This window comes from Triticum dicoccoides, chromosome 4A (genome assembly GCF_002162155.2).
Source record: "Triticum dicoccoides isolate Atlit2015 ecotype Zavitan chromosome 4A, WEW_v2.0, whole genome shotgun sequence".
Taxonomy (NCBI): Eukaryota; Viridiplantae; Streptophyta; class Magnoliopsida; order Poales; family Poaceae; genus Triticum; species Triticum dicoccoides.
The window spans coordinates 5,453,961-5,467,053 of record NC_041386.1 but is presented as its reverse complement, the minus strand read 5'-3'; the positions used below and the strand labels follow the sequence as shown (position 1 = coordinate 5,467,053).

Here is a 13,093-nt window from a genome sequence, read left to right as displayed (position 1 = left end):
ATTCATACCCACTTCTCACAAACGACTTTAAGATGGTTTTGTATGATAGTTAAGCATAGCGAGTTGTGTAATAGTTTGTTACATATGAAAACTTAACATCTAAACAACAACTCAGTGAAGATAAACCATTTTTTTCTTAAGAGGAGAAGAAATCATTTTTTGTATGAATTTAAAAGTTTGCAAATTACTCCCTATGTTCCTAAATATAAGTCTTTTTAAATATTTTAATATAAACTACATACGGATATATATATAGATGTATTTTAGTGTAGTTTCACTCATTTTCATCCGCATGTGGTCTCTATTGAAATCTCTTAAAAGACTTATATTTATGAACGGAGGGAGTATAAGATAGGTGGAATACATTACCCAACAAGATTAACCCCCAATAAAACACACATCATACCGGAAATTTTAATAAAAATTCTGAAAGCATACTGTTGTTTAAAGATGAGATTGGCAGAAACATATTTACTCTCACTGATCCATATTACTAATATATCTAGCACTGAAATGGATCGGATGAAGTACTAACAAATAGTAGTTTTGAACCGCTTGACCCCAAAAAATGCTCAACTAACATCTTCAATGAGCGTGCAGGTGTTTTGGTGGTGATTTCTAATGCGATATTTTCCTTTGGCATGGATACACCACACAATTCTCACATATCATGAGGCAACCCTCATATAGTGGTTTCACACAACATGCACACATATCGCCGGCAACCACACCAGTCGCCAAACTCATTTGGCGGACTCAAACAACGCACACACACTAACAAGAAGTCTCATCCGGTGCTATCATGTAATCTCTTCTGACGGTATCACACAAGGCTCATACAACATACAACTCATGCACGTTTACATTCATACAAGAGTGCATTAATAGTAAGATTGACCCTGAGCACATGGAAATTATGGCATGGTGACAGTATTGTGGATTCGTGCACTTTACGCTCATACAAGAGTGCACGATCAATACAAATAGAACATCCGAAAGGCATCTGGTGAAAGGGAATTTACCTCCCAAAGTGCATTGGTTTGATGACGACGTAATTTGCGGACTGATCGAGTTCTTGAGGTACTAGGGCATACTCAAATGACACAACCCCTCGTGCTCGCCGTTTCTATACCCCTCACGGTTTTTTGGTATAGAAAGTTGCACTACCGTTTCATTCGAAGTCATCCCATCGCCTGCTGCCATTTGCGTGAAGAATGGCACACCAACATGGCAGTGGATGGGAGGAACTGACTATCACGCGCTCTCCATATGACCTATAGGGTCCACTTGTTAGCAAAGTAAGCAAACATAAAAAAACATTAGCATCCTTGTTTGCATTGTTTTTCCCCAGAATTTTCAAGGAGGTGCTATGTTTGCGGACAATACATCCACAGGCATATCCGTTAGGATGCTCTCTTCTGGCACCCCCGGCTTGCCGCTCTCCCTTCATACATATTGCCTTTGTTCCTGAATATAAGTATTTTTAGAGGTTTTAATACAAGCTAGATAGGGATGTATATAGACATATTTTAAAGTGTAGATTCACTTTATTTTCTCCGTCTCTTTTTGGAATCTCTAAAAGGAATTACATTTAGAAACGGGAGGGGTAGTTCTAAATCCATTTGCATTCAGCTGCAAGCTCACTGGTTCACGCCCCCCTGGGGGCAAAGGAAACTTGGGTTCGTTCGGTTCATGCAACTTGGTCAGAAATTTAAAACATTTTTCAAAAACGAGAGACAGAAGTACTCCCTCCGTTCCAAATTACTTGACCTATATTTATTTAGACACGGATGTATCTAGACACTAAACAAGTATAGATACATCCGTATTTTGATAAATTTAAATCAACTAATTTGGAACGAAGGGAGTAGTAGAGATGAAACTAGAAAGCCCCCCGAGGCGAGGCGGCAGGCGCACATGAAGCGCGTGCGAGATAAAACAAGTGGCGGGAGACGGGGCAAAGCCGCGGCCGACAAGAGACACGGCGACAGGGAGAGAAAAGAAAAGAAAAGGTCGCAACTCTCCCACCGAATACGCATCCGTCGCCATCACCCACCTCACCCATACCCCCCGGCCTCAATCTTCACGTGTTCTTCGTGCCCCGCACCACCACCACGTCTCCTTCACTCGCCTAATCTATTCACAAAAACAAACCAAGCGGCCATGGAGGATGCGACTCTGCCTGTTTCTCCCTCCCTTCCCCTCCCCTCAACACCGCCCACCCCCCCTATATAACCGCCCTCCCCGCCATAGACTACCTCACATCCCGCCCCCCACAGCCATCCGTCCACAGAGTCACCACAGCCGCACCGCAGCTCCATCTTCACCACCGTCATCGTCAACGAGAAGCAGCGGCGAGCAGCAGCGCCCGGCCAAGAGACGAGACGAGACGAGAGAACAAGTGTTGCCATGGCCGCGATGGAGAGCAAGAGCCGGAGGTTCGCGCTGGCGTGCGGCGTCCTCAGCCAGTACGTCAAGGCGGAGCAGAAGATGTCCTCCTCCGCCGTCGTCGCCCCGCCCCCGCGCGCCCCGCCGGCCACCACGCTCAGCCTCATGCCCGGCGCCGACGTCGGCCAGGACCACGCCGCGGCGGCCGCTGAGGAGGCGGGCCCGGCCACGCCGCTCACCATCTTCTACGGTGGCAGGGTGGTCGTCTTCGAGGACTTCCCCGCGGACAAGGCGGCCGAGGTCATGCGCATGGCCACCACCGCCGGCGTCGAGCGCGCGGCCGCCACGCCCGCCCCGGCCCCGGCGCTCGCGGACCTGCCCATCATGCGCAAGGCCTCCCTGCAGAGGTTCTTCGAGAAGCGCAAGGACCGCCTCGGCGCGCGCGCGCCCTACGCCCGCCCCGCCGCGCCGGCAGCCAACAAGGGCTCGGAGGACAAGTCGGCGTCGTCCTCCTCGTGGCTCGGGCTGGCCAGCGCCGACGGCGCCTTCGCGCTCTGATCCGGACGGACGGACGGACGGGGCAAGACGGCTTGCTCGCTCGCCTCAAGACATCGTTTGTAGAGCACTTTCAATTTTAATGTATTCTTTGGGTAAAAATTCGAATAGCGAAAGAAAGAAAGAAAGAAACAAGATTGAGTTCATAGCAAGCCCTCTTTGTTCGTTCGTTTGATTTGATCGACAAATTCTTTTGATTTCTACAATAACTTGAAATAAAGGCGAACAATAACTTGAAATAAAGGCGAGTGCTACCAGCTTCAAACAACGCTTCCTCCATGTCTGGCATCACGACCACGACTAGCACAGCTACGATTACCATCTTGAGTACGTATGCCATGATCCCATGAACCGAAATGTCAAGGGAAGAAACCCATCTCCAGTTCGGCAAGCACGAGTTCATGGCGGAGGGGAGGGGAAGGGTGGTGAGAAACGGTCAGAAAGGGGGGAGCGCAACTTGTCAAAAGGGGGACGGGGGTTGCGGTGGGAGACTTGGACGTGCGTACGCGTCATTGCCCTTTGTTTTTCTCTTAGAATAACGAAGAAATGGCGCACGTTCATGGCGTTCCGGGGGAACAACCATTGCTCGGCCCTCGCGCGCCCGGCCCTCGCGCACACGCGGCGACGGCGACGGCGGCGAAGACGACGACGACCCTCGGAAGCCCCGTGGCTCCCTCTCCTCCTCCAACGTGGACGTGGCGGCGCCACCTGTTGGCCGCCGGCCTCGTGAAAGCGTGTGCTGATCCGACCCGAACGTGACAGCGGAGGAGCGAGTGTGGACGGGGCGCGCGGCATCCATGGATGCTCGCCGGAACGGAGTGGTTTACTTTGCGCCCTGCACCCGGGGGCTGGAGGTGCTTTCCTCGTCGGCGCACGGCGCGCGCGCGTGGCCGGCCGATTCGGTCGGTGATGCGCTCTGTCTGCCCCCCGGCCGGCGCGTGGGATGGGAACGGGAAGGAAGGAACCGGTTGCTTGCTTGTGCTTGAAAAGCTCCCCTTTTTCGCCTTTCCGGACGGCGAATCCGCCACGTTTTTAGTTCGTTCGCGCCACGCCGGATCTGATCGAGGGGACTTTGCTGTCCTGGGCGACTAATCTTTTAGTACTTTTTAATAGGGAATCTAGTGGTGTTGGTGGTGGCGAGCTGGGGCTGTTTGCCCGCTTTGCTCCCCCCTGGGCTGAGATCGTGTTTAGACTTTATAGACAGACAAACAAAAGCTACTACTAATAGCACCGCCAGGAAAAGAGTCGGAGTAGGCCGGCCATGATCGTGCTAGCAGCAGCTTGAAACGTCAAACCGGTTAGCTAGGCATGCTGGCCTTTCAAAGCACGTTGCCTTGCGCTCATGATGGACAGATCTCGGCGCAAATCTTCGAGGCAGCAAAGCACTCCGGCACGCAATGTTTGTGCGCGACAGGCGACACAACAAGTCAAAGACCGAGCGACGCCGCCGGCCTAGCTAGCGAGATAGCCTAAACGAGTACGTACATAGTAGTATAAGAGGATTCTCCCCTTGAAAAGAAAAGAAAAGAAAAGAAAAGGTCTCGGAGACAACGTGTGCGCCTTCTGCTCAGGATGCACCATGCCTTGGTGAAACTTCTCTGTCCCGGAGAGCATGCAACAGGGGCGGGAGAAGAAAGATGTCACACCTGCACCAACCAAACTGCCCAGTTGAGCTGCAGGCAAAGAGACTGTAGGAGGAGCATGTGCGAGGTGCGGTGTGCTTTCCCTTTCGTCCAAGAATCCAACACCCCGTCACGAGAAGCAAACTCCATCGACTAGCACATGTTTTCTTTCAGTTGACACATGTTTCAATCCCCCTCCATCGCTCATGGATTTTTAAAACCCTAGCAATTTGCGCCGCGATTCCCCCACCCCCGCAACCGCTCACACGAGAGGGAAGTTCCAGCATATGGCCTCTTCCTCCCGTGCGCATCCCGATCAATGGCGCGGTCATCCGTACTGCCGACGTTTCCACCCCTGTCAATGTCATAGCTGCATATCCATGGAGAAGAGTATCAATTAATGGACGTTGTGGCGTTTCACACCGGTCTTGCCACCCCCAACACGACAAATCTCACCTTCACGGAGCATGCTCATTCCAGGGTATATAACCCCCATCACACTTCTTCGTCGGCGCCACCACATTCACCCTCTTCCTCCATCACAGTTACCGCAAACTCACCCACCATCGCCCCTTCGTTGGCCGTCACCCTCTCTCCCCCCATTACAATGTCGGTGTGACCGTACCCTCACCATGAACCTTTCTTTGACAAGACCAAAATGGACCGCCCCGAGAGAGAGTTCTCCGAGAGGCTGTGTGGGAGTTCTCGAGTGGGTCGAGGACCATGCACGTCTTAAGGTTGAATCCGCCATTGCCCGTGCCAGCCTCGTCGCTGCCCTCGAGTACTTTGACCACATTTCAATTGCCCCCGTCGCAGAAATGGTCGCCGTATTCACGCCTAAATTACAATGTGCTACGCAACAACAAAATATACGCACATGATCATCTGAAGACCATTATGGGCTTACAGGCCAAGATCATCTCACCAATCCACGCAATGGAAGTAGACGAAGGAGAGTTGTTGTAGAGCGCCGTTTTCCGCAACTAGGTTATACCTCTCACCCACGAGAATTCTTCGGAAAAATCCGTCGATCTACAATCGAAGTAGGCGACTCCTCTGAGGTATCCACGTGTACCGATCTATAGCATCACATTTTTATCAGTGAACCAGAACATAGTGCATAGGTACTCTTCACTCCTCAATCGTGCACCTGATTTTCTCTCTCACGTGTCCGTCTCTTCTTATGCAATGTTTTTATGGCGTCAGTTAGCATCACATTTCCATCAAATATAGGGGTTTTGTTATTGATGCTTAAAATCTCTTAATTCTTCGGAATCCTGGCAAAAATAAGCCCAAAAGCGATAAAATACAGAATTTCTATTACTACAATGCAAAAGCAAAAGATAAAAAAGTGATGCAAAATGCACTCATCAATATGGCCAACCTTCAGTCGCCCATGAGGTTGTAAATAATGCACAATAAGAGGGTTAAATGTAAGAGCATCTACAATCACCCATCATATCTAACACAAATCTTGGGCGGATATGGGGAGGCCTGGTACGCCCGCGCGCGTTTGCCACGTCGGACCCGACCCTCGCTGGCCTACCCCGACCCCATATATATTCGTCCTCATCCGCTCTCTGAGTCAAACCCTAGCCACTTTGCTCCACTCCACTCCACTACTCTCCGGCCCAATGCTCCCTTCTGACGATTTTCGGACTTCTCTGGCATGTGAGACAGTGGATCCGACTCCGACCAGTATGGACCCATAGACTGCGGCGTATGGGCCCGACCTATTATGGATTCGATCCGACGGGAATCCATTGTATCGGTGGAATGGATGCTCGAAGCCGCCGGAGTAGGAAGCTCAAGGTTCGTCTGTCGTCCATCTCCGATGCGGTGGAGTATGAGAGCTACATAGACCTGTGTGCCCACCGTAAGAAGCAGATTGCGCGGGAGGTCGAGGCCCGCCTTGCTGCCGACATGCTGACCGACGGATGTGGCAGCGCACGCTGCCTTGGAGGAGGAGTTCGTCTGTGCCCACATCGTACAGAAGCAGCAGAGGAAGAACCACACGCCCTCGTCCGAGAGCAAAGTCGGGGGGTCCGTGCCATGGCCGGACTGCCCTCCAAAGATAAGAAGGAGGACAGTGACGGGTCGGACAACTCCAGCAATGAGGAAATCCAGCTTGATCCATTTTGCTTCTTCAAGCGCAAAGACGACAAGGGGAAGGACAGTCGTGGATGATCTTTGTCCATAGCTAGCATATAGGTAGAACATGTCAATTTTTGATAGTCTAATGACATGTATAGTAGCCGGACACTTTGAATTTGAGTTTTGTTAAATGAGGTATCCGATTATGGAATTTTTTTAAAGCGTGACCGCTCATTGTCCGCGGAAGATTGAGGGGCTGGATTTGGTATGCTCTAAAGCAGCCGGCCATGGGTGACCCCGGGGTATATCCGCCAATCCACGATCATCTTCCTGCATCCGTCGGGGCAGTACCGGAGATGGAGAGTGGCGATGATTGCATGTTGTCAACCATGCCTTTGAAGCTCTCCCACCGGCACACTTCTAATGGCTACTTGCCACCGGAGGGTTGGACGGGGGCAAGGCAACCGGTGCTGGTGCCACTTGTCGGTGAGGAGCGTGAGGAGGAGCTAGTAAACTAGGGTTGTTTGCCCACTTTGATCCCCCTGAGATCATGTTAAAAGTTTTGACAAAAGCTACTAGCATGAGCAGGAAGCGTCAAAACACTTCCTCCGTTTTAAATTAGGGTGCGTATTAGCTTCGATCAAAGCCAAGCTTTGTAACTTCGACAAAGTTTACAAACAAAAATATTGAAACATAGAATAACAAATCCACATCACTTGGTTTATTATTGAATGTGCTTTCACATAATATAGATTTGTTAAGGTAAATGTTTATCCTGTTTTCTATAAACTTAGTCAAAGTTTACGAAGTTTGACTTCAACCAGCTCTAATATGCAGAGTAAATAAAAACAGAGGGAGTGCATACATCTCAGAAAAGAAATGTAGGTCAAAATAGGCCGGCCAGGCCAGAGAAATGAACGAGAGGTATCGATCACAGCGTAACAATGGCACCTAAAAATGTGAAACTTCCTTTTTGACGGGACCTTACAAAATGTCAAACCAGCTAACCAGACATGCTGGCCTGTCAAAGCACGTTGCCCCGTGCTAATGATGAACAAATCTTTGAGGCTGTCTGTGCGCGACGCAGCAAGTCGAAAGACCGACGCTGCAGCCGGCCGAAACGATGGTTGTCGACGCGACAAGATTCTCCCCCTCCCACAGTTTCCTCCTTCCCAAAGGCATCTGAGAGAGACCAAGCCCGAGTTGACCGGGGGACAAAGCAAAGACTTGTTAGAACCCGAGCCGGGCTCTTCGAGGTGCACTGCTTTACCTTTCGTCCAAGAATCCAACACCCGGCCTACGGAAGCAACTCCACCCGAGCACGTGTTTTGAGCCCACGCCTTATGCAGTTATGCACGTGTGTTTTCAGTCGAGTGGCATGCGGTTTTGGTTTATTTGGGGCCCGTTTGGTCCCGAATTCTGTTTAGCGCTTAAAGCGCCGGTTTTAGGTCATTTGGCAAACTTCATGTGCCGCCAAAAGTAGTTCTTTTTAACCGTTTCAGGTTCTGCAGTGATTTTCTTGGAATTTTTACTTTCGTTTTTTCTCTCGGGGATTACTTTCGTTTTTTATGCGCGGTTTTCTCTCAGTTTTTTTTATGTTCCCTTTATTTTTTTAAATTCATGATTTTTTTTCAAATTCATGATTTTTTTTTCGAATATGCAAACTTGTTTCTGAATCTGTGAACTTTTTTATTTGAAAAATTGTGACATTTTTTAACAACACATGAAATTTTCTTCAAACCCATGAACTCTCTGTCAAATTTGCGAATTTTGTTCTACCAAATTGATAAACTTTTTCCACGTCCATGTCTATTTTTCAATATTCATGTTCTTTTTCAAGCTCGATGAACTTTTTTCAAAATTATTTTTCTAAAAAAATTAGCATTTTTTCCCTGAATTGATGACCCTTTTTCAAACCAATGATTTTTTTCTTCAAAATCCTCAGGATAATCATCAAGAGTATTAGTAGTGGAGAGATGAGCTAGAGGTCTCACTTTCAGGCCGCCTTCTTTAATGCAATTTTCAGCAATGCAATCTCCCAATGGAGGAGTGAAAGCAAACATGATCGGATACTTTTCTCGGATTTTGATGTAATCGAACCATTTCTTAGAACAATATCTAGTGATCCACTGCAGTTTAGAGTTTCGTTGAATAGTTTTTTCTCCTCTAGGAGGTGTGTGATAAACACCGGGATCAGACATTTCAGGAGTGGTATCTTTTTCTCGGCTATGACCACCTTTTTCTTGGTTGGTCTTCGGAAGCCATTTCCAGATCTTCAGTAGCAGCAACTTCTTCAAACTAAGCAGCCTCGGATGAAATTGCTTTCTCAACGTTTTCTATTGGCTTCTTCTTCATAGCCTTTGAAGCCTTGCAAGTGCCTCTCATCCTATTCTGACCTTTGCCTTTTTCAGGTGTGATTTGTGGCAAGGGTTCTTGAGACTTTGTATCACTTCCAGCGCGATCACCTGAACCAAACACCATGAGCTTGTATGAAGAGAATTAAGATACAAGGAAAAATAGACAAGGTCATGATTGTGCAAGGTCATTATCGAAAGGAAAACATTTTCTAGAGAATTGATCAGGACTTCGAGAACAATCAGATGCGAGGATTATCATCGAAAGATTTCATGCTTGTAAGTTCCGAGAGAAATCTACTGAAATGAGATTTATCCAAACTTTGTCGGAGACGAAACACAAAGTCTAGATCTTGACGGATACGCGCGAGGAGATACTCCTAAGGATCTACCAGAGCAGTAAGAATACTAAAAAAAAAGGGAAAGCCCGATTATAGATAATGTCCGGGCACACCATCCGGGTACGCGCATGTGCAAAGGTCGAGCAGACATGCCAAAACAACGTGCCTTTTGTTCAGGCTGCACGATGGCTTGGTGAACCTCCTCTTCTCCTTTGTTCCAGAGTACGAGTAGGAGGAGTAGTACCAACCTGACAACAAAACTATTCAGTTCAATTGCAATTAAAGGAGCATGTGCGAGCAGGGCTCTTCGAGGTGCACAACTTTACCTTTCGTCCAAGAATCCAACACTCCAGCTTCGGAAGCAACTCCACCAGAGTATCTCTAAAAAAACTCCACTGGAGTATGTGTTTTCATCGACGCCTTATGGAGTGTTTGAAAGCCTGCATGCTCTACCATGAAATTTTGTTTTATTTGGGGCCTGTTTGGTCCCGAGTCCTATTTAGCGCTTAAGGCGGCGGTTTAAGGTCATTTGACATACCACCGCACACCCCCTCCACTTCACTAGTTGCTATATGGGTCGGCCCAAGTAGTTTTTTTTCCCACCAGTTAGATTCTGCAGTGATTTTCTGGGCGTTTTAAATTCGTTTTTTCATGCACGGTTTTCCCTAGTTTTCCCTTTTTGCTTTCTTTAAATGCACGAGCAATTTCCAATTTGAAAACTTTTTACAAATTCATGTTTTTAAAACGTGAACACTTCTTTGAATTTATGATTTTTTTGGAATCCGTGAACTTTTTTCTTCTAAAATCCAGGATCTTTTTTCATATTCATGATTTTTTTTCAAAATCGATGAACTTTTTCACATCAATGATTCTTTTTTAAAAAATTTATGAACTTTTTCTGAAAGACATGAAATTTCTTCAAATCCGCAAACTTTCTTTCGAATTAGCGATTTTATTTTCAAAACCAAGCTTTTTCCCCATCCATGTTTTTTTTTCAAAATCCGTGAACTTTTTTCAAATTCGTGATTTTGTCAAGCTCGATGAACTATTCCCAAATCGGCAAACCTCTTTTGAAAATTGATGATATTTTTAAGTCGATGATTTTTTCCAGAATCGATGGACTATTTTCAAATAAATGAACCTTTTTTTTTCAAAATCCTCAGGAGTCTTAGTAGTGGAGGGATGAGAACTAGGAGGAGCTGGAGGTCTCACTTTCAGGTCGCCTTCTTTAATGCAATTTTTAGCAATGCAATATCCCATGGAGGAATGAAAGCAAACATGACCACATACTTTTCTTGGATTTTGATGTAATTGAACCATTTATTGGCCCAATAACTAGTGATCCTCTACAGTCTATTGTTTCGCCGAACAGTTGTTTCTCCTCCAGGAGGTGTGCGATAACCACTAGGATCATACATTGCGGCCGTGGTATAGTTTTCTTGGCTACAACCACCTTTTCGTGGTTGGTCTTCGGAAGCCATTTCCAGATCTTTAGTAGCAACAACTTCTTCAGACTGAGCAGTCTATGAAGGAATTGCTTTCTCAATGTTTTCCGTCGGCTTCTTCTTCGAAGCCTTAGATGACTTGCAAGTGCCTCTCATCTTCTTCTGACATTTTCCTTTGTCATGTGTGATTTGTGGCAAGGGTTCTTGAGACTCTGATCACTGCCAACGTGATCACCTGAACCAGACGCCATGAGCTCCTATGAAGAACTAAGATACAAGGGAAATATACACGGTCATGATTACATAAAGACATTTTGAAGAGAAAACATTTTCTGAGAGAATTGACTGGGACTTCGAGAACCATCCCAGATGGGAATTATCATCGAAATATTTCAGGCTAGTAAGTTCCAAGATAAAACCACTAAAATGAGATTTATCTAAACTTCTCGGGGACAAAACGCAATGTCTAGATCTTATGGATACGCGCGAGGAAAATCTACAAACCATGCTCACTAAAATATATAGGCTCCTAAAGATCTACCAGAGCAGTAAAGATACTGGAAAAAAGGAGAGCCCGATTAGCGAGAATGTCCGGGCACACCTTCCGGGCACACACATATCCAAAGGTCAAGAGACATGTCAAATCACTCCATCTGGATAGACGGCATCGTCCAAAGGAAGTGGTATGATAATATGTAAAATGATATAAATTTCTGGGTAAAGTGGTATGGTAGTTCATGGAGGCAGGACAGATTTCATCTCTGTCTCATTGGTATTGATGACTTCACAGAGTTTGTCTTGAATGTCCATGAAGACATTCCAAAGCATCCGGTCCGGCTAGACCATTGGATTTTGCTATTGCCCCAGCCGTCGTTCTGATTTCGGACTATGATGTTGGATATATGGACTGTTGCTTTATCTGTAAAGTGGGGCAAAAGCCTATTTTGAGACCATTGGATTAAAGTATCTAGCACACCCAAACACAATTGCCGACCAACAAACCAGTACGTATTCTCCGCTATGTTGAGCAGGAGAATGTCAAAGATGATCTCCAGCCTTTCATGCCACATGATGATGCACTGGAGGAGACTTTAGGGTACTCCAATAATTGTATTAGATGTATCTTGTAAGAAGAAACCAAGTTTTTACTCTCTTTTGTTGTGGTCTTCGTCGGTTTCCCTTATGTAACCGTGCCATGTATGGTTTTTGGGTCCGGTTTCCCCTATTAACTGGACCAATTCTCTTCTTCTTAATGCAATGCGGAAGCTCCCCGCCCTCTGACGAGGTTCCGTAAAAAATAACCCCAAACGGCCTCTTTCCACAAGCTATCTAGGCCTAAAAGATTGAGATGGACTACTGTAGAAAGTTTTCAGATTCCAAGAAGAAGCCCCTATCCTACTTGGTGCCAAGTGGCAATGATTTCCAGTCGTCAGATCGTAATCCAAACTCTCTGGCGGTAACATCTTAGCCGTCTAGTGGTGCGAGAATTTTGGAAGAAGACGTGAATGGTGACCATACGTTCTATAGGGACGTTATAGGAGGGGACGATGCACATGTCGGAGAAGACGACGGCAAACACGTCGTGAACATCTGATTTGTACACGCCGTCGATTAAATGATTTTGTTCATATGACTTGTTAAAATTATGTACACCATTGCTTTGAAATGGTGTGATAAAACGTTTGATTTTGGAGGCAATCAAATTGTTTTAATGAAGAAAAAGTAAAAATGTGGAGGCTGATATATGTTGACTCTGAGTTTGCACATCGCCTGGCCAGCCGCTCCATATGTAACATGACGATTACAAATTTGGCGACTCTGCTAGAGTTGGTATAAGTGGATAAAGCGCAACTATAATATGGTGATTTACTTTAATTGCATGTATATATTTGATATGTTTATTGGTTTCACAAGAAACTGAACATGGTTCTTGACTTTCCCGAATGTTTATATCCTCACTTTTGTGGTAGTTAGTTTGTGACTGGTTTGCCCTCATATTAACAAAAAAAAAATGGAATAGGCAACGCAAATATATCTCCATCCTCTTAGATCCTTTACATACCACCTTTTGATCTTGTATCGCGTTACCTCAAAGTAAGTAGAAACAAACATAACCAAAATAAAGGTGACAAGATAAAAAAAAGATACATTTCATAATCTTGAGCAAAATTCGGATACAAACGGAACAAGACAAAATGCATAGGCAGTGGATGAATGGAGAGCAAACACATCCGCACCGTATGTATACGCACCTCATAGGCGTCGATAATTATGTATTATCCACGCATGAGGGC

At 46.3% G+C, this 13,093-nt stretch overlaps 1 protein-coding gene across 1 annotated transcript; it reads left to right on the top strand.

The window, feature by feature from the left end:
- The first annotated feature begins 2,245 nt into the window (after positions 1-2,245).
- Positions 2,246-3,095, top strand: LOC119284533 (protein TIFY 11b-like). The gene has a single exon (XM_037563659.1). The coding sequence runs from the start codon at positions 2,410-2,412 to the stop codon at positions 2,944-2,946; it is 537 nt and encodes a 178-aa protein (XP_037419556.1). The 5' UTR covers positions 2,246-2,409; the 3' UTR covers positions 2,947-3,095.
- Positions 3,096-13,093: the final 9,998 nt, after the last annotated feature.

Excerpts from the sequence above, each read along its gene's own strand:
- LOC119284533 (XM_037563659.1), top strand. The coding sequence starts at position 2,410 with ATGGCCGCGATGGAGAGCAAGAGCCGGAGGTTCGCGCTGGCGTGCGGC.